The sequence below is a fragment of the Scomber scombrus genome, chromosome 13 (assembly GCF_963691925.1).
Source record: "Scomber scombrus chromosome 13, fScoSco1.1, whole genome shotgun sequence".
In the NCBI taxonomy this organism is placed as follows: domain Eukaryota; kingdom Metazoa; phylum Chordata; class Actinopteri; order Scombriformes; family Scombridae; genus Scomber; species Scomber scombrus.
In genome coordinates this window covers 10,084,355-10,110,363 of record NC_084982.1, presented here as the reverse complement: position 1 = coordinate 10,110,363, position 26,009 = coordinate 10,084,355, and the positions used below count along the sequence as shown (strand labels likewise).

The following is a 26,009-nucleotide window of genomic DNA, read 5'->3' as shown; positions in this document are numbered from 1 at the left end:
ACGCTTGATTGTCTTGCCTCACTTGTAAATCGATTTGGATTAAAAGCATTTTCCAAATGACAAAATTTAAATGTACATCAATGATTTTGAAGACTTGTCAGAAACCAAAACACTGCACAGTGGTTTACAAAGCTATGAGACTATGAGAAAGTTGTCACAGTCTCAATCATTTTATCTTTGGGCAAAACAATAGTGAGTCAAACAGTATAATTCGTTCACATTACCACATAATCTACCAGTAATGTGCACTTGCTTTCAACCAAAGCTGCTCACGATTCTTGCCCAACTGAACACCCCAAATCTCATAAATGAAGATGATGAGGTTAATGTTACAATAACTGCTAAAAAATATTGCACACCTTACGCAAATGCTTCCATTTCTTTCTCAAATAAAGCAGGTTTCCGGTTCATCAAGAGCCCAGGGAAATTAGCACCTCCTGCACCTCTGTAACACTCTTATCACCGCCATCTGTTCACTAATTTAAGGATTAACTAAGGCAAGGCATGCTAGCTTCACAGTCCATCTCATGTGCATAGAAATTCAGTCCTGCTGGCCTTCTATTCAGAAAAGGAGCTAGTAGAAGTAAGAATGCTACAGGGGAGGGAGAAAATGTCACTCAATATGTCATTACTAAAGAAGTATTGTGGCTCTGGGGTAAACTGTGAGTGCATTTTTTAAACTGAATCAGAAACAGATGGGGACAGCGAATGAAACATGGTCAAAGGGTTATTATGTGATTACCAAAAAATGGAAATGTGTCCTCACCTCAGTTTTCACTTTAGTCGTTTTCTCACTCTGTGCAATTAGACTGAGAAAACGACTGCTCCCTCTTTAGCATTTTATGTATCATAATGTTATATTCTTGCTCTATTTTCTGTCTTTCACTCTGTCTCATTCATATGCTAATATTCTTATTTTAATTCCTTTTAGCCGTCCCCTTTGCTTGCAGCGTTCACTTCCTCATCCACAGCGTTAATATCGGCATTCCTTCTGCTCCCCTCCCCCATCCTCTTTCTCCTCATCTTCCCCTCCTCTTTTGATCTGTGAGCTGAATTATTCCATCTTACCCGGGCTTTTAATTCTCTTGATTGAGCCAATTACCTTCTGGCTGGATCAATGTGGGAAAGGTAATGATTTAAATGGCTGCAGCATAAAGCCACATAACTGCTCCAGTTTGCGCAAAAGGGAAGGAGGGAGGAGGGAGGGAAAGGAAGGAGGAGGTGGAAAGAGCAAAGGAAGGTGGTTTAGCAGTGGGAGGGAAATGAATATCCTCTCTTTAACACAACCGTGCATGATTCAGCATGTAAGTTTAAGTGCATCATTTTGTGTCCCTGCTTTTACCTGCTGTATTCTACAATGTAACACCATGCAGGGGAGGCAGACTGTGCAAACCTGGTTTCCTCAGGGATTATCTAAAATGTATGGGCTCTGTAGAAACTGGGTCAGTTTGATCCTAAATGGTGCCATCGTGGCAGAAACCCACTAAGTCAGTATCCTTCAGTATCCCACACTCTCTCGCTCGCTTGTCATCCATGCACCTCTTGTTCATGCAACATGTATATACACACACACACACACACACACACACACACACACACACACACACACACACACACACACACACACACACACACACACACACACACACACACACACTCACACTCATACATACTGTACATGAGCACACAAACACACACACATGCACACACACACTTTTCCCCATCGTTGCGACTTGTCATATCCTGTTGAGTGAGTTGTCCCATCCAATTTGGCCTCCCTCCTTCATCCTCCTATCTATTATTGATGTAATGGAGCATTGTATCTAAATGCAGCTCTGCCTGTGACAAGCACCTCAGCCCAGAGGGAAGCAGGGAAGCAGGCCAACGGCTGTGAGCTCCTACTGGCTTCGCTCTGGGGGTGAGTCAAAGAGGAGATGGATGAATGATTGGGCAGGTGGTTATCTTGGACTTGGCCTGACACAGAAATCTGTAGCAAGAGTGTTCTCATCATTTTCATCTTCTAAAGCCATTTTCAGAAGTGGAAGATATTTGTAACATTGTCATAATGACCTTTTGTAATTCAGACATACAGTAGGTGTTGGGTACATAAATGTTTCTTATGATTTAATTAAAATATGGCAGAATATCTACAGAGAGAGCCGCAACCTGAGAGGGTGTAGTGTCACTGTTGGAAAACAGTGGTTAGTTGAAAAGTAATTATATGAGGAGAGAAGTTCTCTCCCATGCTGCATCATTAATGGATTTTTTTTAAAGTGTTTTGACATTGAAGCCTTCATTAATGACCATTGTGTGCACAAGGGACGCTGCCCCCTTTCCCACTGTGAAACCTGTAATAAATTCTATTTTAAACAGTCTGATATACATACAGTAAAATGACGTTAAGTTGGGTCTCTTGTATAATGCCTTTTTGCTGACATTTAAAGCTTTTTGATGTAAAGTGTGCATATGGCGTGAATAAAAATATAAAGGTGGGAGACAGCTGGGATGATGTATAAGGATTCTTCCCCCACCTCTATTTTCCAGCATGGATCATTTTTATTAAATTATTGGACGATGGATATGGCTCATAATAGGGCAAAAAAGACCTCTACTTAACTCTGTGTGTGTTTTACCTGGTGCAGCAGTCTCCTTTACATAATGAATGGTATTTAATTCACACTCTTTTCATGTTAAAAGGAAATGTTATTAAGTCCGATTTAGTTACATTGTCACTGTGATTTTTGTGTAAAGGTGGAGCTTTTTCAGACATGATACCAACATTTTACATTGCTGTCACATTTATATAACAAGGTAAATGTCTGAAAGGGGTCTAACACCAAAAAATAAGTAAATTAGGATATCAGCTCTTCTGTCAAACAAGCTAAAAAGCCAGCACAGCCATGTAAGATATGAAAATTCAATTGTGCACAGAAGACTGTTGTTTTCTCTCAGAGCTTGTTGTCAGGTTCTGTGCAGCAGTCGTGTTGCGGGTGTTAAAGAGGGTTAGCAGTAAAGGACAGAGGACTATGTATGGCCCCAAGATATACTGTGGCTAAAATAATGATGAGTTGCCAATGGGCAGATCCTTATTTAATTAGCACTGTTTTTAATTACTCAAAGCAAATGCAAAGTGATTGACGGCTGTAATTAGTTTAGTGCTCTGTCTCTTGTATGTTTGCCCTGTTTTTCTTACTCTTTTTAATTTCTTGTACAGTTGTGTCTTTCTCACTGGTAAGTCATGAGCGCCAGAGTAAATCATTAGTTGAATGCTTCTGAGCCACCACTTAGTCAATTCAACAAGGCGATAGTGGACACAGACTCATAGATGCAAAGAAACAAAAATCTCTCTACATAAGGAACTCCAGCTAGGATCCTGTCTCTGCTTTCCGTTCAAACAGTGACTAAAGTGCAGCACCTTCATGGGTCATTTGAAGTCCAAAGTCTCCTGAGCCACTTAACTGAGGACGAGGAGGCAAATGGCAGATTTTGTTTACACAGCAACAAGAGGCCGGTTCTGTCTGAGGGGTCAGTGGTGATCGGGTCCCTTCAAGGGAGATGATGTTGAAGAGACAGTGTGGCAGTGTGGCCAGTCTGAGTATATCTGCCTCTCTAAACCCTTCACTCACTATCTCTATGGAACAGGGCTCTCGTTTATCTGTCCAGGGATACTCACCTCAATATCATCTCTAGCCCTTCATTTTTTCCCTCTAGTGCTTCATCTCTCTCTTCTTTTTTTTGTATTGTATTATAATTTAAACCTACGCGTGTGCTGATATGTGAGATCAAATATATCAGAAAAAGAAACAAATTAAAGCTGGATGCATATTCAGAAATCTGCATATATCTAACACACTTACAGTAAAACATACCTTCAGTATATGTCTAATTATTGTGATCTTTTAGTTATTCCATGACCATGACTGGAGAAGCAGCTTTTACTATGTGCACTCTTTATATTGAACAGCCTGCCACAATGTTTTTTTTATAAGCGTAGCATTTGCATAATTACATAAATCAGGCCGAGTTAAAGTAGTTTTTATTTCCTTGGAAAGCAAATTGCTCTGTACTGAACCATAAATAGCTCCCATGATGCTATATAACTTCACTGAGTTACTTAGTTAAAAACATTTTAAATATTTTATTTGTTTGTTTCTTTTACACATCGTATTGATGTACAACTTTTTAGATGTAGTTCATACCTTTCTTTCTGTGTTTTAATGCATGATTACACTTTAAGAATGTTTTCAGTAAGTAATATATCTCCTTGTTTTGTGTCTCCATCCGTATTTGCTCAACAAAATAAGCTGCGTTTCTTGTATGAAAGGTGATATTTTAACATATGCTTGATTCTCAGCTAAATCTATGGTGCTTTTCAAGATATGCTTACTAAGGGTGAGTGGATAAAACAAACAACAAAGGATTAAACCAATCATATTGTAGGGATCATGTACGGTACAGGCACATCTGCGATAAGGATGGGTTAGACCCTCTCAGGTCCACTGGAGACACCACAGAGGGTGATGTTTGAGAATGACAGATCCAGACAGATAAACAAGTATTGGAAAACCATCTGGTAAAAGAGAAGGAACAGAATATGGCAGTGATGATAGATGTAGTGTTCTCAGCTGATTCAAGAAGAAAAATAAGATCCTGCCCTAATATTATGAGCAGAAAGAGGAGCTAAGAACGTGTAACAGCAATGGGGTTATAGTAGAAACACTTGGGACGTAGTTCCCTAGTTGGGAGAGTAGACTCAGGCTACTAATGTGCTGTTGTGAGATTGCAGCACCAAAGGAGAGAGACACAGACCTTGAATTGTGGGCATGTGCAGATACCTGGTGGACAAGTTACCTGTGAAAGCAGTCAATGAGTGAGCGAAGGGGAAAAAAAGAATAGTAACTTACTAACTGAGCATCTCTCATTTTTGTTTTTCTGAAAATATACAGTGTGCTAACTCCAACTTTCCATAAAAAACCCTGACCCTGCAGTCAAGACACATTTCAGTGAGAAAAGCAAATTTATTATTATCATAATACAGTATACTGTATACTGTAAACCTACAATTTGCATCTGCCATTGCAATGGACATGAAATCGCAATAAATGATTTAATTAAGGCCAGTGAAAAATGGCTGAGCATAGCTCACAAAGAGCTTGTGCCTTTTCCCATTTCTCCTCAGAAGGTGCCAGCTGGTCAGTATGAGTCTTTACTTCAGAAGGATATTAAATCTACATTGACATTCAAATATGTTTAAGCTCAAATAAACATGAATGACATTGGATTGATATTGGATCCATCTTTAACTGTTGAACAGTAATTAATGATTATGCCAGAGATTGTACTTTCATTCCAGCTAAACAAATATATGAAATAAATCTATGAGATTTGCTTGTTTCATTTATTTTCAAAAAATAATAAGGGGCTGTTCATTTACATGTCATGTTTAAATTGTGTGATGTCATGATAATCATTTTTGTGACTGATTTTCTGGAACCATCTTTGTGTGTGAAACCAGAAAACTTGAATATGCTGAAGTTCCATGGGGCAGGCAGGGGTCTGGCTATTATTTGTATTACTATATTTTATTCATTCATTCAATCTTTTTGCCACATGTGGTCCTATTGAAGGCCCAGGGCCACAGCTCGCAACTGGATATAGTTTCAAGGGAGGCTCAGTGAATGGAAGTGAACAAATATTACATCAGTTGTTAATTAGTTATCAAAAGAAAATCAAATAGAATACCCTAAATGTTTGTGATTTAGTTAAAGAGATAGTTCAGAGATATAGAAGTTTGGGAGAATTGTATTGTTTTCCCCAATTTTACAGAATTAAATACTAATAAATGCTTTCAGACAGACCTCTATTATGTATTAGATGTAGTCTTAAGTTATGTCAAACAGCAATTTCAGACTATCACAATCTTAAAATCAAATTTCACATTGAATGTGAATGTGTGTATTGTTGCATGCCCAATAATACTTCATACAGTGCTGACAGTGTAAGAATGAAATCTCTCCTTTTTGTGGCTGTCTGTGGCTGTAAGAGGTACAAGATGGATGTCTTGCCAAGAAGGTATTTAAAATGTAAATGCGCAGGAGTTTGTGAGTACATTACCCAACAATGCCTTTTCTTTTTACATGTGCACAAATTCAATAGTTTTCATTCATTAATTCACGATTCCTTTGTTATTTCCGTCATGCATAATCCTGTTTCCCACCCAATCTCTCATTTTTCTGTCCACTCTGCAATTTCTAGCACCCCCATTTCTCAACTCAGCATCCAATAATCCTGCACACCTTCCTAAATCTGCTTGCATCCCAGTTTTGCATTTTACCCCACTTCTCAGCATTACCCCCCTCTCTTCCTCTCAGCTCTTGCCACTCGGCCTCAAATGGCATAATCCCTGTCATATTGTCACATTACAGGAGTTCAGATGCTAATGGCTGCACTGCTAATCCAGCTGCCGACAAGCCTGGACCAGTGCCCATACCCGCTCTGCCCGGCTCCGCAACAGCTGTGCCTTCCTCTGTCATGCCAATAATGCACCAGGGATCACAGACACAGAGCAGTCAGGCTGCTGGTGGGAGGATTGGATGTTAAAGTGGACATTACAGGCAGAAGGCCTTGAGACATAGTTAGGACTGCAGGAAAAGATATGAGAGAAGCTGTATGTCCTGCATTTACTCACAGAGCTGAAGATACCGGCCGGCGGCGGCGGCGACAGGTCAGGGAAACTAAATTGAAGGTCGATGAGCAAAGACTTCTTTATCAGTGCAACAAGATGGAAGTCACAGTTTTACCCCAAAGTAAGATTTGGGGGAAAAAGGAATGAATGACAGCCAGAACGAACAAGAAAAAGCCTGGATTCACTGGAGGAAAGTAGACACAACAAGTATCTTATTGAGCTGTTGATATGAATGAGCCTTGGCAGGCAATTATGGTCATTACTGTCTATTATAATGTCTCTGAAATGGAAATGTCCTATTCTATGGGAAGCAGGGAATGTACTTAAGCTTCAGAGCTCTTGGTATTTGTTGTGAAGTCGGCTCCAACGGCTCTCCCATTCATTAGAGGAGGAAAATCTGTTTGCCTATAATCTAAATATAACACTACTTATCAAAAATGTAATGTAAATTAAAACCTCCCCCTTTTCAATAAAACATCTGCCCAAAAGCACCATCCCATTAGTGAAAAGAAGGCAATCGGCTACTTCAAAATAATTCAGTTAATTTGGCTGAAACCTCTGGGTTCAATTATTGATGAGTGAGACCTACAAGAGCGGGGGACGGAGAGGGACACAGAAGTGGACTGAATACATGATCAGAGATATGAGGGCTCTTTTGGGAGGGGTGCTGTGCACCTGTGGAGAGGAGTAGTCCTTCACACTTTCACCCACTGCATTACACTCCACTTTCCCACCCATCCACTCTCTATCACACACAACAATGATGAAGTTCAGATGTGGTTGATAAAAGCTTCTCCTCTGACACTAGCGATTTTACGCGTGTTCTGGGGATGGGTGGCGTTTGAGCGGAATGATGGATGGCAACAGCAGTTGTCCTGTTAATAGATGAGTATAGTACACCAAGATCAACCCAGAATTACAGTGAGCTACGATAAGAGCTGAATTGCTCTGTTAATTCGATTGGTATGTTTTGCTGTAAAATCAAACCTAAAACAGGGACAGGAAAATCAAATTCAAAGATTGAAACATCATTATCAGATATTATTCGTTATAAAATCAGGAAACAGAGGTTTACAATCTCTGATTTTAAAACTAGCCTGAGAGAAGAGACACAACAGCGGCAACACACAAACTCTCATCTCAATCTTCCAGTGTGTAAAGAGGGAGACCTTTGACCCCTGTACTCAAACAGAGCAAAGTTTGGAGAGTGGATGCAGACCCTGTGTACTCAGCTCTTGTGCACACATTGTACGCCTCATGCCTGTATGTTCATGCTATTTACCTTTCATTAGACTAGGAGATGTGTCTATTACAGTGAATGCTCTTGAGTTATGGTACTATTCGCTTGCCATCGGAATTTAATCTTCATTCAAAATTTGAAAATATAGCATTCAAATAGATTCAGTATCAGTGTTTTTTATTCCAAGGCGAAGGTCCATTCTTGAAGAGTATAATGTGGCCATTTGTCATTCAGAGGCTTCTGTTAATATTTTAAGAGAAGAATAGAAAAAGATAATCTTAACAACCAGTACATTTTATGAACCTCTTCATTCACTATTACAATAACAGGTCTTCATTCCATCACTATAGAGCATAAGGAGACAGCAATAAGCAGCAGATGGCAAAAATGAAGATCTTTTGAGGAAATTGGTTATTTCTCATGTTTCTGAGTCTCTCTTTCTTTTGGACATTTCTCTGTCACTGCTGGGGGGTCCTTGGCTCATGGTTGATGAGTTCATCTAACACACAACACCAACAAGTGGGAAAGAGCAATCCAAAATATTTTCAAACAGAAAATTCCTGAGAAAATGTAGATGAAAGGAAACTGAGAGAGGAAAGAGTGAAAGTTGAGCTCTTTCCTGTTATTGTTGGGTCTTTATTCCCAGTTTGAAGAGAGGGTCTCGGGGTCAGAGTGGCTCGGAATGTGCGTTGAGAGGGTTGAAAGGGAGAAATGCAATTCATGATTGGCTGAGATTCTCTGAGGAAAACTGGTGAGGCTTGAGGAAGCCTCTGAGGCTAATCTATCATTTGCATTCGAAAGCAACTAGTTGGATTTTTACAGAAAGAAACCGATACACACACACACACGCACGCACGCACGCACGCACGCACGCACGCACGCACGCACGCACGCACGCACGCACGCACGCACACACACACACACACACACACACACACACACACACACACACACATATCAGATCTTGGTCACTTTTGGGGACATTACATAGACTAACTTAATTTCCTGGAGATTTTCCTTAACCCTAACCATACACACTACTTGACTAACCCTAACCCTAACCTTCATCACTGATCCACAAATAAGCTTTTTCCCAATTGGAAAATCAGCTTTTGTCCCTAATTGGACAAACTTTCCCCATTTAACTGGTCCTAAATCTGAAAGTTGTCCTTTAAAGTAGCATATGACAGACCACACATACACACACAGACACAAAGATTTATATATATTATATCACAACATATTTACATAGATTTACATGAATTTCCTGGAGACTTACCCCTAACCCTAACCATGGTCACTATCTGCCTAAACTAAACTGTTATCCTAACCATAACCTAAACCAATAACCACTGACCAAAAATCTGTGTTATACCAGTTGGGGACATGGCTTTTGCCCCCAATTACACACGCTGTCTCCAATCAACTGATGTTGTTTTGTACCCCAGAAATAATTTCTAGCACATGGTTGGATTTGCTCTTTGAGGGAATCAGAACAGCAATAAAGATGCAGCTAAGAGAGCTAATCTCTATAATAAACATACATGAACTTAAATCTTAGTTAAATCAACAGAAAGCATACTGAAATCCACTGAAGTCAAATAGCCAATACTTCTTCAATGCTCTGCCTGAAATACCGCTCTGCTCTATCCAATCCTAGGTGAACACGCACAGGCAATGAACACCAAGAACTAAACATTAATTCAGTCAATAAATGGGTTTAAGTCTAAACCCACAGGAAACATATTCAAACAAAGGATTACCAGTTGGTTGAAAAGTGTGCAGTACTGTGAATACAGTAAATCCACATGTCATAAGACAGTTAATTGTCTTAACAGAAAAATACAGGTAGGTATCAAAACTAAAATGCCTTATTATGCACAAAGACACACACACACACACACACACACACACACACACACACATACACACACACGCACACGCTGACAAATAAACACGAGCAGAGTTTGATCCCACAAGTCCATTGTATGGTAAACACAATGAGGTCTGTTTCAGTAATGAGGGAACCCAGTGCTGTATTGATCACATGCTTTGGTTCAGAGGACCTCTGTCAGTCCCTCTGAGCCCACTTTATACAGCCAGAGAACCCAACACAATCCCTGCTCATTTACCACTTTACATCTCTCTCGCTCTCTCTCACCCCTCCTGCCTCTGCATCACATCTTGTCCTCTTCATCCATTTTAGATGTTCTCCCTGCTTTTGTGCTCACTTTTTTCCCCCTCATCTTTTGTTACCTCATCTCCTCTCTTCTTTGCTTTCCTCTCTTTCTTTCCGTTTCCATGTATCAACCTCCTTATTTATGTAAATCCATTTGCTGTGAGAATGAAGCTTGTCTAATGTCCTGAACACTGCTGGATTTCATGCCATTTCTTCCCGGTAACGGTAGAATAATGAAAATGTAAATAGCGTTAAGCTGGGTAGCTTAAGACAACCTCTTAATGAAGGCAGGGAGAGAGAGAGAGTGAGAAAGCAGAGGCATTATAGCTTCAAAAGAGTCCCAACGTCACAGGCTACAACATCACATATACAGCAAGCCACTGAAGCATGTGCATGGGAACCAACTAGAAAAGAGAAATGATAGGAGTTCGAGATGTGTGGTAAGAGTGTCCTTTCAAGAGACATTTCAACTTGTATGCTCCAAACACCATTCATGTGTCTGCTTCTCATGTTTTTTTTCTCTCCAGGCTTTGCCTATAGTTGCCAGTCAATCTTGATGGAGCAATCATGGACTGTTATCTGGATAAATGGCTTTATTTTTTTTTCTGAAATGGCTGTTCATTACAAGTATAAACCTAATATTTTGTTTCAGCATTGAACAATATCAATATTCCCTCTGCCTTGAACACTCACGTTGCTTTTTACACATGCACTTATTGAGGAGAGTGAGGGGGAGGCAGTTATGTAAGAAGGAATCCAGGAGGGCTTCCCTTGAGCTTTGGATAGAGATTGAAAAGAAAGAGCACAGGAGAGAAACACGGAGTGTGTGAACGGTGAAAAGGACAGGAAATAGGGCAGGGGTTCACAAATATGACCTCTCATATGCTGCCGATGAAAAGATTGAGTCAGGCAAGGAAGAGGGGGAGGGGAAAGGAAACGGAATAAACTAGAATAAATAGTGATTTCAAACGGTGATTAAAAGAGATGGAGTCAGGCAAAGGGAAACAATAGAGGCACAGAGAAGAATTGAAATGCAGGACGAATTAAACCGAATGAGAGGTTTCGCTTGCGCCTAAAGAATACCTTCACAATGAATTCAAAGATAAGTGTTTGTTGTCATCTTTATAAATGTCCATGCCTCTATATACAGTCGATTGTGGATCTAAAACAGCATGTGTGTCCTTGCTATGCTGCTCAACCTTGGGATAACTCTGCATTAGCACATCAGGCTGTTAAGTCAATCCCAGAGCTACTCAGCCAAATAGCACATTGGCTTGATCTTTGATTGTAAAAGCCTGCCAGGTTGGCAAGTTAATCCTAGAGCATAGTAGGCCAATCAAGTTGTCAGGCCAGGCTCACTGTCAATAACACATTTAGGTCAAACACAAAGGCATGGAAGAGACCTGATCTTCTGGAGACCTACTGCAGATACCTACACCAATCAGTTATCAAGCAGTCAATGTATATCATTGTCTCTCTATCTATATATATAAAGAAAGAAATAGGGCTTTAAAAAGCCATTTTTATTACAAAAAAGTATTAAATCAATATAGGATGGGGGAGTTTGCTGGATAACTTGTTATAGCTGCCTTTTTTATTGATCGCCATCTGAGCTCAGGAACCTGACAAAGTGAAGCAGCAGAAAGGTTATTGTGCAGTCACCAGAACCACCCACATCTGCAGTGGCACAGAAAAATGAACTGAGAGCAACTAGGAAGGAGTGGAAGAAACAATGGCAGTGAAGGACAAGGGAGGTGCCGTGGCAACTAGAGGTGTGTATAAAGAAAGCGAGAAATGCAGAAAAGATGGAAAGAAAAAAGAAAAAAAACTAACTGGAAAGAAAGAAAGAGACAGGCAGACAGCACTATTTACAGTAGATTAGTTGTTATGGTGATAAGCAGAAGGGAAAGGAAGGGATGTAGTTGTCAGGGTGATGGGGCTGCACTGGGCTACTAATGATATGTAAAAATAACTGCTTAGAATTTGCCCTACCTTTGCAAAAAATAAAAAAATGAAGAAACATGCTAAAACACACAAACACTCTCACACACACACACACACACACACACACACACACACACACACACACACACACACACACACACACACACACACACACACACACACACACACACACACACACAAACATGTTCAGATGGATACACACTAAGACAAAGCAGTCTGTTGAAGCCGGCTCCTCTCATTAGCATTTGAAGACGTACTTAGATTCCTCCCCCACATTCTCAGCATGGAGCTCACTTTTTGGTGAGTTTTTGCTTAATGAGGGATGGTACATAGATACACACAAACACTGTGGATGCGTATGAGTGTTTCTGTGCATCCAAAGGTCTATCAACAGCAACTGAGTGCATATCACTTTGACAGAAGGAGTTTAAATCCGTGGTCTTCAAAGCGCGGCCCAGGGACCCCATTTGGGGCCCTTGAGTGGGTTCCAAGGGGTCTCCAGAAAATTTTATTTCACTATAATTCAATCCATAAGTAACACAATGACACAATGTGTGACTATTTTGGTCATGGATTTCATACACCTTCGGCAATAAAACATCTAAAAGAAAAAATCGTATGAGATGGGGGAGACTTGGGCCAAATCTTATCAAATGGGGGTCTGTGGTCTAATCTGTGTCAGATTAGGACTCCTTGACATGAAAAAGCTTGAGAACCACTGGTTTAAATGGCCTGAAGGGGTTTCTGGAATGCTAGTCTTTGTAGTTTTGTTGCCTGCGGTGTAACCTGCGGGTTTTCGAAAGGCATCTGATATGATAACTGTCAAAGAATAGTCAAACACACTCCCTTATGCCAAGAAATCCTATTTCTCAGTCATGTTTTGACTGAGTTTACACACTGTACACCTTTTTTTGTCCAGTATCTGGCAATTATAAGGGGGACATAACATGCTTTTTGTTTGCATTTGTCCACAAATGGCCTTCCATAGCCTTTGCTGCTAATGCTGTTCAATGGGATCTACACTTTGTCCATTCACATATTTCAGGTCAGATTTAGGCTCATGTATGGATGTATTTGAGAACTTTAGAATTTGAGTGAAGAATGAGAAACAAAAGTGAATTCTGTTGAGATAGATGCTGAACTGAGGGGCTGAATAGAGCCAGTATAAGGATTTTTTTTGGTACTGTAAATCATGCAAAGATATTCCAGTAGAGCCAAAGAATATACATTTAGACTTTAATGCTCACTAGGAAAAAAGTCACCAATCAGCAGATACCATGTTTCCATTGACATGTGAGCTAACATACAGCAGATACTCAAGGTTTCCAGGGAACACACTAACATGCAGCACACACCCTGCTGCTATATTCACTTAGGATTGATTGTCATATATATAAACCTACACATAACACACTACATATTCTACATATTCACAATTAAAATAAGCAAACAGAACTCACACATTCAAACCATATATATAAAATATGGACATGTAGTAAAAGCCTTCACATATCATTCACATATCAGAACCATTTCATGTGAACAGAATCACCATGATGTCTTTAAAAACATCTGGTGGCACTTCTCCTCATTTACAACCATTTAATTACCCGACTTTATTCTGTAGCAGATATAAAACCACTCGCTTAAACATCCACACACACCCTTACACTGGTGCATATGCTGAATATTACATTATATTTACTTGTGCCACAAAGGTGAATGATTCCTCTGCATAATTGCACCTTTATCAGTGAAGACCAGCATGCACACATCTCACCACATGTCTCTCTAATGATCTGTTCACTTTAGCATATACAGCATTCCTCCTCTGCACACCACACCCATCACACAAAAACATGTACACATACTGTATATACACAGCATTACGCGCAAATGCAGGTAATCTATTAGAGCACACATTAACTGGAGGGAATAATATGTCAGGTTATAGTGGTCTTTAATGAAAACTGTTGCAGGGGATTAAAATACCTCCTGTAAAAAGACTACTTACTGTCATGTGATTTTCTCCAGTGTAACCCTCAATTTAGCTTTTGACAAGAGTCAAAACTCTTTACATGTCCTCCCTATTATTTTAAAGAGCCATCGTTTCCACACTTCCAGACACTGGGGATTCACATCACAGGCACTAACCAGTAATATAACAATTTCAGTCTTTGAACAACGTCCTTGTTCTTTACTTTAAAGAGTGAGCAAAAATAATGACACTGTCAAATACAATCCTATGCCTTCCTATAAAAACCAATGCATTATGGCTTGACTGCTTGCATATGCTGGGCTATTCTAAGGCAGTGCAGCTGTTGTAAATGAGAAGCCAAGGAAACAGGATTCCTATCTACACAATGCACCATCCACGGGCAAGTCTGGCTCTCTACAAGAAAGCCATTTAATCTCCAGTAGTCTGCATGTGATCAATCTCCCAGCACAGTGTTACTGCAGCGCAGGCCATTCCTCATCATTTAGAGAGAGAGGTATTGACCAGGCCAGGACAGCCTCCGTTCTGCATCTGTGCATGTTGTGAGCCAACGGCAAAAGAAGAAAATTGACCAATGTATACAATACATCCTGTGTTTGTTTCTCAATTGTGCTCTTATACATTTCTTTGCATTTACGCATGGTATGAAGTAACGTAAATGCCAATGGGTGTAAGTCTGGGGGGGAAAAAAGCAGGATAACAAATGTGTATATGTTTATTCACATTCATGTGTTTTCTTGTGAGTCGGCTTGTTTCAATATTGACGTCTTGTGGGCTAATACAGGTGGCCATATTATCTACTTATCATCAATACATCCTTATTTGGACATTCCTGCTTAGTGGCTCACATCAAGAAAACAGGCACCAAGGACGAGCGCAGCATTGTTATGTGATCTGTCAATAAACTATTACACTCTTCCTGCACTAGAAATGAGTGGAATGAATGTTCAATACAAGGAAGCCTAGGAGGAATGAAACAGGCATGACAAGTACAGACAAGGTCTCACTACATCTTATTTGTGTATGTCATTTAGCCCATCTGCTTGACAGAAGAAATGTATAGACAGGCACATTTCAGTTTGCAAGTGTCAGAGAAATTGCGCCAGCATGATTTGTGAAATGAAAGGCGAGCGCCTTGACAAATAAATTAAATGACTGACTGGATTTGGTGTTCCTGTCCCCACACTTATCGTGAGGTTATTCAGGCGTCAGCTTCATGGACTTCATCTACCACACTGCCTTGGGGCCATGTCAGATTTACAGTTATCCATGACAGGCTCTTATCGGGGATTTGGAGCGGGACTTTGCAGAGTCATCTAGAATATTGGGTGTATCGTTTTTATCCCCGCTCAGAGAAACAGCAAAAGGCCAAGGTTGGGATATCACAAGTGAAACAAGGAGAAACATTCAGATGAATACAATCGCACAGTGCACACACACACACACACACACACATACATTCCTGACATCTCCTGCTGGGATCATTGGGTAGCAATACTCTGTCATATGAGATATAAGAGTATGTTGACAGCGAGCTGACTGCAGTGGCTTTTGGGACACTATACTATATTAAACTAGCAGTCATAGCTACTGCTGGGCAAGACAAAATGTAATCCTTTGAACATTACATATTACTAACTTGTTGTGATTTGGATTGAATTGATTTGAATTGAAAAGCAATTTGTTTCATTACCCGTTTTTACTTTAGTTACGCAGTCCAGTTCTGTCAAAGGTGCTCTGAAAAAAGGAATACGAGACATTGCGGTTCAACAAGCAGCCCAAGAGCTCAATGTTTGCCCCAGTGGCTGCATGAAGTCAGTGAAGCTGTGGTGTTCTAAACTCTAAATGAAACCAACTGATTCCTGAACGTAGCCTGACCAGCGGCTACATTAACAAGCCAGCTAAGAAGACACAACTAAATTAGAGACCTGGATTTATCTGGAGACAGAGCATTACTGGGATTGTTGACTGGGATTATTCCAGTAATGAAATTACTGAATTTCAATTGTATTGTCACTAAAAGATAACTTATTTATCTTACATTACTGCAACACATCACAAAGTAACGTGTTACTGCCCAACACTGCTGATATTTAATCTTTCAAGTTTTTGAATATATATACATGAGGTTTATTTACATGCATAATTGAAGAGTTTCTGTTGGAAAAACTGAATTGAGTGTTTTTCAACTGAATATAATAGAGGATATAGGCATGTTTTGTTGTGGTATCTTACAAATATTCCTTAAGAAAAAAATTATAAGTCAGGTTTAGTTGTTGCCCAGTGTTAGTCCTGCTATTAAAAGATCTGTCAAGCAATTTGTTCAGACGTTTTGCTTGAATGTGGATTCGATAATCACATCAATCACAGTTGAATCAACCCAAGAACTCCACTTATTTACTGTAGGATAGAGCTTTTACTGGGTTAAATGTAAGACACAAACATGCTCCCATTCTTGTATTTGAGCTGAGTGCAGAATGTTGTTTTCCACTGCAACATGTTCACTCATCCCTGCAGGCTGTGTTTAAAAGCCATTATTCCAGCTAACAGACCGGTCAGCAGGCCTTGGATGTGTTTAGTGATGTGTATTGTCTGGCTCTCTCATGACATTTGGCACGCATAAATGTACAAGTGTTCATGCAGCGTTTAATTTTTTCTCTGTATGGGACAGCAGAGCCAGAGAGGCAGTGATGGTGCAGAGTCACAGCTGTGAGCTATTCATAATCAAGGCTATTGTCTGTTTATGTCCTGGCGGTGAGTCTAGGGCAGAAGACAACACACACTCAGCCCCGTTGTAAATTTGCATGATGACACACAACACTCATCCACTGACCAGGTGACACTGATTGATGGTCATGTAGTCCATGTGCCAGCACAGAGATCACTCGCTGCACATGGCGAGTCATCAAGAAAACCTTTGGTGCCTAAAAGTGATCTGGAAATGATGTAGAATATTACAATAAGCCCATGGCTGGTGAACTAAGGTAAAATACTATAACGGTAGTTCAAATTTAATAAAACTCTGGGGTGTGTTGTGGAGGATGTAGAATGTAGATGGTATAACTCTGTAGCTTTGTTGGTAGGTAAACTATTTGGTTACTGCCTACAATCACAGCATTGTGAGAGAGATATATTTTGTCATTTTCAGATCTGGCCGAGCCTATAGGCATGTATAGCGCCCTAGTTCATGCTCAAAATTACTAGACTGGACTTAAATCTCTCAAGGTCAGGCCAAGTCCCCAGGAACTGTGCTGGGCTCTCCACGGATTTTGACAGCCACAGTCAGAATAGCTGGTCACATGATGAGTCAGAGCCCAATAAGACGAAGGCAAAAGCACAAAATGAGGACTATGCTTCAATTTAAGCCATTAGGTCAAATGAAAATGAATAAGTCTGAGTTGCATCAAAATATTTTAGCCCCATTCATGTGTGCAGAGAGTCATCAGTAAGTCAGCTGGCTAGAATAAGGAAGGACCCTAATGCATGCTCTACAGACCCAAAACTGCAGAAACCTGAAAAACTTTTCCAGCGAGCAACTTTCATTTAAATTTATGGAGCATCATCTTTTAATACAGTATCCAATTATCTTATTACATGCATGGTTTAAGCCAGAGTTTACAGCACAGCTCAAATATCCCTCTGCATTTTACCTTTTTACCATCAGCCCAGAGCAGACAATCTTTAGTGTGGTCATGCACAAAAAGCCTTATCGCTTCGTTGAGCATAACGCCATGAAGACAGAATTAAAGGATATACTGAAATAGTATCAATTCCACAATGCCCATTGAAGCCGTATTGTTATGATATATTAGAGTCAGTGGGAATTCATGGTTCTCTGGGGGGTGAATGAGGTGTCATATATTGATGCCTTGGATTGATATCTGCTTATACAGCTATGCTCATGTTTTTATGCCAATAGATTTGGACAATGGATATTAAAAGATTCCCTTATCCTCAAGAATGTCCTCCATACCAAAAAGCTCATACCAACATACACCTCCTCTGAGGTTTTTTCAGATCCATGTGGTCACTTTTCAGAGCCTGATGGACCAGGTCTTACATATGATGTCTGTCTGGATGGTGTCATTGTGACTGATAACTGCACACAACATATTTAAGACAATATTGCTTTGGATGGGAGCAGGTGTTTGAGTCTGAGTATAAAGAGGAAAGGTGGTTTATTCGGTTGAACAGCTACGGTTGCCACTTCATCCCCAAACTCCCACAGTGATCATCTTCTTGACTGATCTCAGCTAAAACTCAGATTCAGTCCAGTGGACAGCAGTGGCAACAGGTGTTCATAGACGGCTTTCTTCAATTTGGCTTCTTTTTTTGACTCCACACTCCATGGGTTGCACCAGCTGGTCTTTACTAAGCCTGGTCCTGACTGTTAAGTCAGTCTTTGTTAAGACCAGTCTTCAGAATGGACTTTATGTTCAACAAACTCAAGTCCAGTCTTAACTATGTCTGGTCTTAGCAATGTGTATCCATGTGAATGCCCACACTACTATGGCTATTATGCTAAGATACATTGTGGACATCTTTATGTCTTGCTAATTTTACTTAATCATTTCTAATTTGTGGCAACACTATGGAGGATCAAAGAAAAAGAATAGGGAAATTCACAGACATTGAGATAGAAAATTAAAATGAAAATAAAATATAGTTGTAAAGTCAGCACAAGAAAACGCTGACTGATAAGAAGTCCAATGTAAAACAAGAAGAAGCACTTGAATTGAGGAGATATAACAGACTTGGCTCAGTTCATACTTGGGCAGCCTTCATTCAGAAAATGATATACAGTGAAAAAGTGGATGTGACTTTAAGGTTGTAATGAATTACGACCAACTTAGCTTAACACCAGGCGTAAGCCCTTTTGCACCAGCTGTTTTCAATATTTTTCAGTATTTACATTTATTTCAGTGGCCCATTAGACCTTGGAGGATAAATAGTCAATTTCCCCTATTTTGTACATAACATTTTTGCTATAGGTGTCAGTCAATGTGCACACAACATGACACAGCCACCAGATAAAAGCCTTTTCAGCACACTCTTCACAGGGCCCCTGGAAAGTTGCACTTGTCCACAGAAAGACTCTGGGCCCGATTTCCTAAAACAAATTAAAATGTTATGAACACATGCAACAACCTCCTGACCACTATTCATTTGTGTTACAGTAAATAATAATGTACTGTATTCATTAATAAAAGCATTTTGTTTTTCAATCAATCAATCAATTGACTGTCTAGCTAATACAATTAAATTACAGATGCTTATGTAAAGTTACCACAGTCCAAAATGATGTCTTCAAATCTTTTTTGTTTAAGAGCGGCCACACACTAAAAAAAAAAATCATCCGATTCACTCATAATAGTAATTACGGGGAGAAGTCACTGTCAAATATTATTGACCAGGCTGATCAAAATTGTTATAGATCAGTTTTCTGTTGATTTATCCTTTCAGCACTATTTGTTACAGACACACTGTGTTGTGTAGACCAGCAGGTTGTGTGTTTTGTCAAAAAAGTTCTTCCCCATATTTAACATTCTTCAGTGTAGCTTATAGCCTGCTGAAAACTGGTAATTGGGTTTGTGAGCAGGCTGAGACCTCAGTTAAAGAGTCCTTGTCTTGTCTCATTAAAGTCTGGGCCTTTATGGGCTGATCTCCAGTAGAGAGGCTGGAATGGGCTTGCTCAGGTCTGACTGGGCCAGATTGGACCAAGACGGAGACAATTGGAGTCTGATGGATAAATAGTGACAGCCTGGGTCTGTCAGAGACCTCAGTAGAGGCTCTGAGTGAATTTCATGCAGTGTCAGCATGGCCTTGGTCAATTTACTGCACAATCACGTCAAGGTGAGAAAACATATTGGTCCTCAAGCAAAAATCACTCATGCAAACACATTTGTTCTAAAGTGGCAAATACGAGTGATTACAGAGAATTTATGGCGTTCATCAATTTTCTCATACTGAGAATTTTCTCTTAGGTACAAAAAATGTTACCAGAAGTCCAGACCTGCAATATGAGACATGAACAAATGGTCTCTGACTTTCTTCACTTTTTTTACTTAAATATAATCTGAAAGAATATGATACTGAAAGACATTTTAATGAAATATAAAACAAACTTAATACAAAGTCAATGATCTGCTCTTCATATTATCATCGTCATGGCTGTCAATTTACTTTAAGGTTTTTTAGATTTTATGCTTTTTATTGGCACATCACAGTACAGCGATTCATACATTTCAGTCTTTTTCACTGAATAGTCTAAAGTCACCTACTGTAGGCTATAATATTCTCTAGTCTATACATCAGTGTCACACCCACCTCTCATCTAATCTAATTTTTAGAAAGACCCTTTTTTTTAGCATTTAACTTTATTTCTGTCACAGTACAGTGCTGCTCTGTGGACACGTCGTTGACAGCTGTATTAATATTTTAGAATAGTTTTGGGTCCTATGAAACCACTACTGGCACCAACAGCAACACCAAGACTTGAAACAGGTGGCATTCATCAGGCTGAAACGAGCAATTTGGGCCAAGTTTGTTCAGTAAGAAAGTTTGTCGTACACGAGAGACTTAAAAAAACAAAAATCTTTTCGTATGAAGCTCATCGAGCTGTTGGAGGAAAAACACTCATTGGAAGCAGCAGAACATATACACTCCAAGATGTGGGTCAAACACAACCTGTGTGCAAACGGACACATGCATCCACGTAAGAATCACAACCAACAATAACAATCTGTCCCAGTTGATATCCAATTCTGCAGAGCCCAAGTGGTCATTAATACCATGAGCAGTGCTGAGAGTGGAGCGAAAAAATTAGGGAACAGGAGACAAATGCAGCCTCCACACCTTTGGGAAACTCATTAGTTTGGGTAATACTGGCCCAAGTAGACTCCACATTGAATAATTATAGGATTTCAGAATACTACAAACACTGAGAATGCTAGTCGGACATTGGAGGGGAAAATCAATTAAGTAGAAGCTTTATCCAGTGTCTCTTAAGGGCTAATCAAGTCTTCATTGCTCCTGCCTCACTCGTAACTATTCAAGGCTGTGGATTGACATTCCCAGCTATTCCTGAAGAAACAAAGTATTCCCATCTGATACTGAATGCTCCACAGACACCATGTTACAACAATAATCCAAAAAAAAGCCTCTTTCTACATCCATACTTTCCCCCACTCAATTTTTTGTGTGTGTGTGTGTGTGATTTGGACAATAACAACAACTACCTATAAATGACATTGACCTGGGTGCATGTTAAAGGTCAGAGGTGGTCACTCGAGATTAATTTAATAGCAGTTATGAAAGTCCAGCTGCTCTATCTTTTTCATCTCCAGCACATGAAGACGAATGTCCCGAACCTTTGAACCAGAAAACAATCATCCACCAGGGGCTTTATCAGCCAATTAATCTCCTTTACCACTACATTTCATCTTTAACACAGACACCTAACCTTCATCCTGCTCAATTTGTCTGAGACTAGTACTGGAGAGAAGAACAAAGTGTGGCAGAAAAAAAAAAAATTACGGCATGTGGTTAGGGTCATTTAAAAAAAATATAGAATACTGAAAACCCAACACCAACGATGTCCACAATGACAAAACGCTGTAGTGATTTCTTTTAATTTTAAAGAAACAGCTGTCAAAGGCCTCCTACTCAAGGTAACTGCCATACAATGCAAACAACTTAATTGAAATGAGAATTTAAGAGTGCCACATCTGGCTCAATTTAAAAAAAGAAGCTATGCAGAGAAAGCTGTATCAACATGTGTTTAACTTCTTAATGCTACTGTATACTGAATGTATTCATATGTGCATGTATCTATCCCTGTTTCAGTGTGTGTTTGTGTATGTTTGTGTGTGTGTGTGTGTGTGTGTGTGTGTGTGTGTGTGTGTGTGTGTGTGTGTGTGTGTGTGTTAGAGAGAGAGAGAGAGAGAGAGAGAGAGAGAGAGAGAGAGAGAGAGAGAAAGAGAGAGAGAGAGAGAGCAAGAAAGACCAGTGTCCATGTTCCGGATTACAAGTTTAATGTGAGCTTGTCTGATTTTCCACATGCCTCCATTTATAATCTTTCAGGCAGACTGAGAAGCCTTTCAAAGAGCCATTAAATAGCCAAACTACCCGGTGACACTCCATCACCTTTGACCCCTTAGTTGGGGGGTAATATTGACTTTTTTGCTGTCGATATTTGACCGAAGGACCCGGAGGACCCACTTGATTGATCTGAAACGCTGTCTTGACTTAGATTTATATGGAAATCCTCCACGGACCAAAGCATACAACCACACAGGTACTTGTGTGTGTGTGTGTGTGTGTGTGTGTGTGTGTGTGTGTGTGTGTGTGTGTGTGTGTGTGTAAGTACATAAGTAAGAACACACAATCACACACACACACACAAAATAAACCTATACTAATTTAACTCTAATAATACCGACAACACAACAATTAAACAAAGATAAAGTTAGGTTAGATTAAATAGGTCTCTAATTGTGTTACTGTATTGTATAACTATAGCAGAAAACTCATTATACACTTAGATGACCCAAGACATCATATGCTGTAACTTAGTTGGATAATAATAAGGCAATAGATTTTCAGACAATAACATTTCTAAATTATCAATATTTTATTGACTTTTTTAAGTAGTCTTAAGGGCCTTTTAAAACAACATTTTCTAACCATTTACGAATATGATTCTTGTCTTTAACAATTAGTATTTGTGCTTTATGTTCACACAATCATTACAATTACACCACAAATCTCCTCTTATTATTATTTTTTTTTCATCATAGTAGAAGGTTGTTAATTAGCCGAGAGTGGACAGAGAGTCTAGGAATATATTGGTCTTGGGTAGGCAGGTGGACTTTATGTGTGAGAATGTCTGTATTCTGTGTCACATCTACTTAACACATTATTTATTTATAAGTTGCCCTTCTGCTCTTTGTGTCAGTGTCTGTCTGGTGAATGTTCTTCCTTCAATATAAAACCTTTAGCGAAGGGTCAGTCCTTAAATCCTCAGACATGCTCACTCATGTCTGTAGCATACACCTGCAGTACACACGGGAAGACAAAACTTAGTGTGTGAAGAGCAAACACACACATGAACACACACACAAGCAATCTTTTATATTGTGGATAAAGTTTCTGTCAGAAAATTGATGTAAATATCAAATAAAAGACAAAGGAACATTTTATCTACCTGCCTAGTGATTTTTTTAAACTAATACAGTATATACAACTATGTGAATACTACTGCAATACTACTACTTTGTTATGAAGATGTGATGGGAGATCGTCTTCACAGTGTTTTAAGTGACTTCCCGAATACCTTTATGTATTCCTGTCATGAAAAGTTTCTACTTTCAATCTTTTTGCTCTCCATCTTCGCTTTTGACCTTTGCATTTGTTCACAATTGATGCTCAATTTGCTGGCATTTAGAGCCAAAATGAGTTTCACATTAACCTCTGTTGACCCAGTCACTGAGGAATTGGATCATTTGGTAGCTGTCACTCTCTTTAGATTGAGGTAGGTCGAGCTAATTTTAAGAAGCACAGTGTACATCATTTCACTAATCCACATGTTCTTACTCTCGTACACAAGCAAAAAAAAGGCTGAATTCATATCTTAAATTGCTCCCATTTTTCTGTGTGAGTCATTCTCACAAAGAAGTGGTGAGGATAAGAACCCATTCAATTACCTGCCAATCCTCTTTTTGAAGAATATGTTTAAAGGATATGGCTGGTGATTTTTTCTATATCCTTCTTATTGTCAACAAATCTAACAGTGATCACATTGTCAGTCTTTGGACAGTAGCTTTGCTTGCTTTGTAAGCTATATTTCACAACTCTTGATTTTTTTCTCCACTGGACATTGTAAATAATTTGAATATAAAGTTAAGAGATTTGAAATGCAGCACTACAAACTAGCAAAGATCTGTAAACAGAGCCTGACATGGAACTGGTCTTCGGAGACTAAAAGATGTACGTGGTCTACAGTACAAACAAATACAATATGTCAGCGCTTGGATGCACACACAATACTTTGGAAATTGGATCAATGAATTGTTTCCACGGCTCTGCACATGAAATGTGCAGAGCCGTGTGTGAATTTGTTGACAATATTAAAAAAATATATAGAAAATTGCCAGCCTTATCCTTAAAAGCATGTAACACACAGCACTTGAAGCCTGTTGAATCACACTGTTTATGCGCCATGAGGCATTATATCAACAATTAACTGTAATTAAGATTATCATAATTTCCTGGGTAGCTAAACACAGTTATAAAATCACTCTGTTTCAAATTCTAGACAATTTATATCTAGTGCAGGCAGGAGTTCACTAAACAACAGCGCACAAGTATTAAATTATGCAGGTAAAATCTGCCAGAAGCCACCAAATTACATCAGTGACGGCACCAGCCATTGACGGTTGGCAGTTACCGTAAAATGAAGAGACAACACTGGGACAAACTCACACACACTGAGGCAATGAAACATATTAACACACAGGGGATGCATGCACACACAGGAAGAAGGCTGACAAAGAGCGTTAAATACCTGAGCCTCTCTTAGAGACCACCTTTAGACTCCTGGACAGCGTGACGTACAGCAGGATCACCAGAGGGCTGGGAGGTCTCATCTTCCCTCCAGTCCTCACAGCCTGAAGGAGAAGAGACAAGGAGGAAGAGGACAGATTGGAGGGAGACAGAGAAAGAAAACAATCAGTCACTGCTTGTACATGAGATCAAGTACCTCTTTGTCACTACTGACAAGAGTAAGTGTCAGTGTGAAGGAATGTTTTGCAACAGCCCAAACGCTACACGGAGCACACACACTTTTATACACAGATATGCACGCCCACACACACACACACACACACACACACACACACACACACACACACACACACACACACACACACACACACACACACACACACACACACACACACACACAACACACACACACACACACACACTTGGACACATCAACATACCACCTTCCACATTCCCCTGGGGGGTCTTTCTTGTAATGATTTTCTCTCATGATTGCAATTGAGACGGGTTATCATAGCAGGGATATATTTCATGAGAAACCATTCCCTGAGTTGCTGACGAATCAATAAAGAAATAATTACACGTGTAAGAAACACCACTTTTAATCGCAAGCTTCATTAAAAAAAGGGAAGACCTTAAAGGGAATTTCAAATTATCACCTTGTGACTCGCACACATGCAGCAAATATTCCACCCATATCCCTTATCGACTCGTATATCATATTAATTGATGGAGATGACTCACTCTCTACTCCTCATTTTTTCTGAGTAAATGACATAATCCAACATGAAGTAATTACCGTCTAATAGCAGGCTCCTGAAATAGAGCCGGTGTTGCTGTATAATTTGATGTTAAATGAAAAAAAAAAAAAAAAGCAGTACATTTCAAAAATCAGCCGTCATCCTATGCAATTTGTGAAAAATGTTCAGCTGGAAAGAGATCTACAGTATTGCCTTGTTCCACCTTAATCACAAACACCAACAATGGGGCAAAGGGGGGCAGAGTTGACGTAATAAAAGCCTTCCCTCTACCAAAGCTGCCTGTCTGGGTAGTTGTATGTTTTAAAGGTAGGAGACGGCCAAACAGCAAAAGGTGATGGAGGAGGGGAGCAGATTCACCAATAGGCAGATCCATGTTTCTGTCAATCTAACCATATAAGAAAAGGAGAACACAACGCACAGCAAATTAACCCAATGAACCAGAAAGGCGAAGACAGGACCCTGGCATTCGGAGACTGAAATTAACGGCTAAGAGCCAGAGAACAGGAGGGACCCTGGAGTCTGCAGCAAGTCACGTGCATTCCAGATTAGCATAGCTAATGAAAGGAGCCTCTCTCAGTGTGTGTTTACACAACACTCGCGAGGCCCGCTCTGAAAAGAAG

General features: G+C 39.7%; 1 protein-coding gene across 1 annotated transcript in view; it reads right to left on the bottom strand.

Moving 5' to 3' along the window:
* The window catches only part of il1rapl1a (interleukin 1 receptor accessory protein-like 1a), a 137,611-nt gene extending 112,900 nt beyond the window's left edge, over positions 1-24,711 (bottom strand). The window contains exon 1 of the mRNA XM_062431597.1: positions 24,630-24,711. Coding sequence (XP_062287581.1) covers positions 24,630-24,711 — 82 coding nt within the window. The remainder of the gene's footprint in view (positions 1-24,629) is intronic.
* Positions 24,712-26,009: the final 1,298 nt, after the last annotated feature.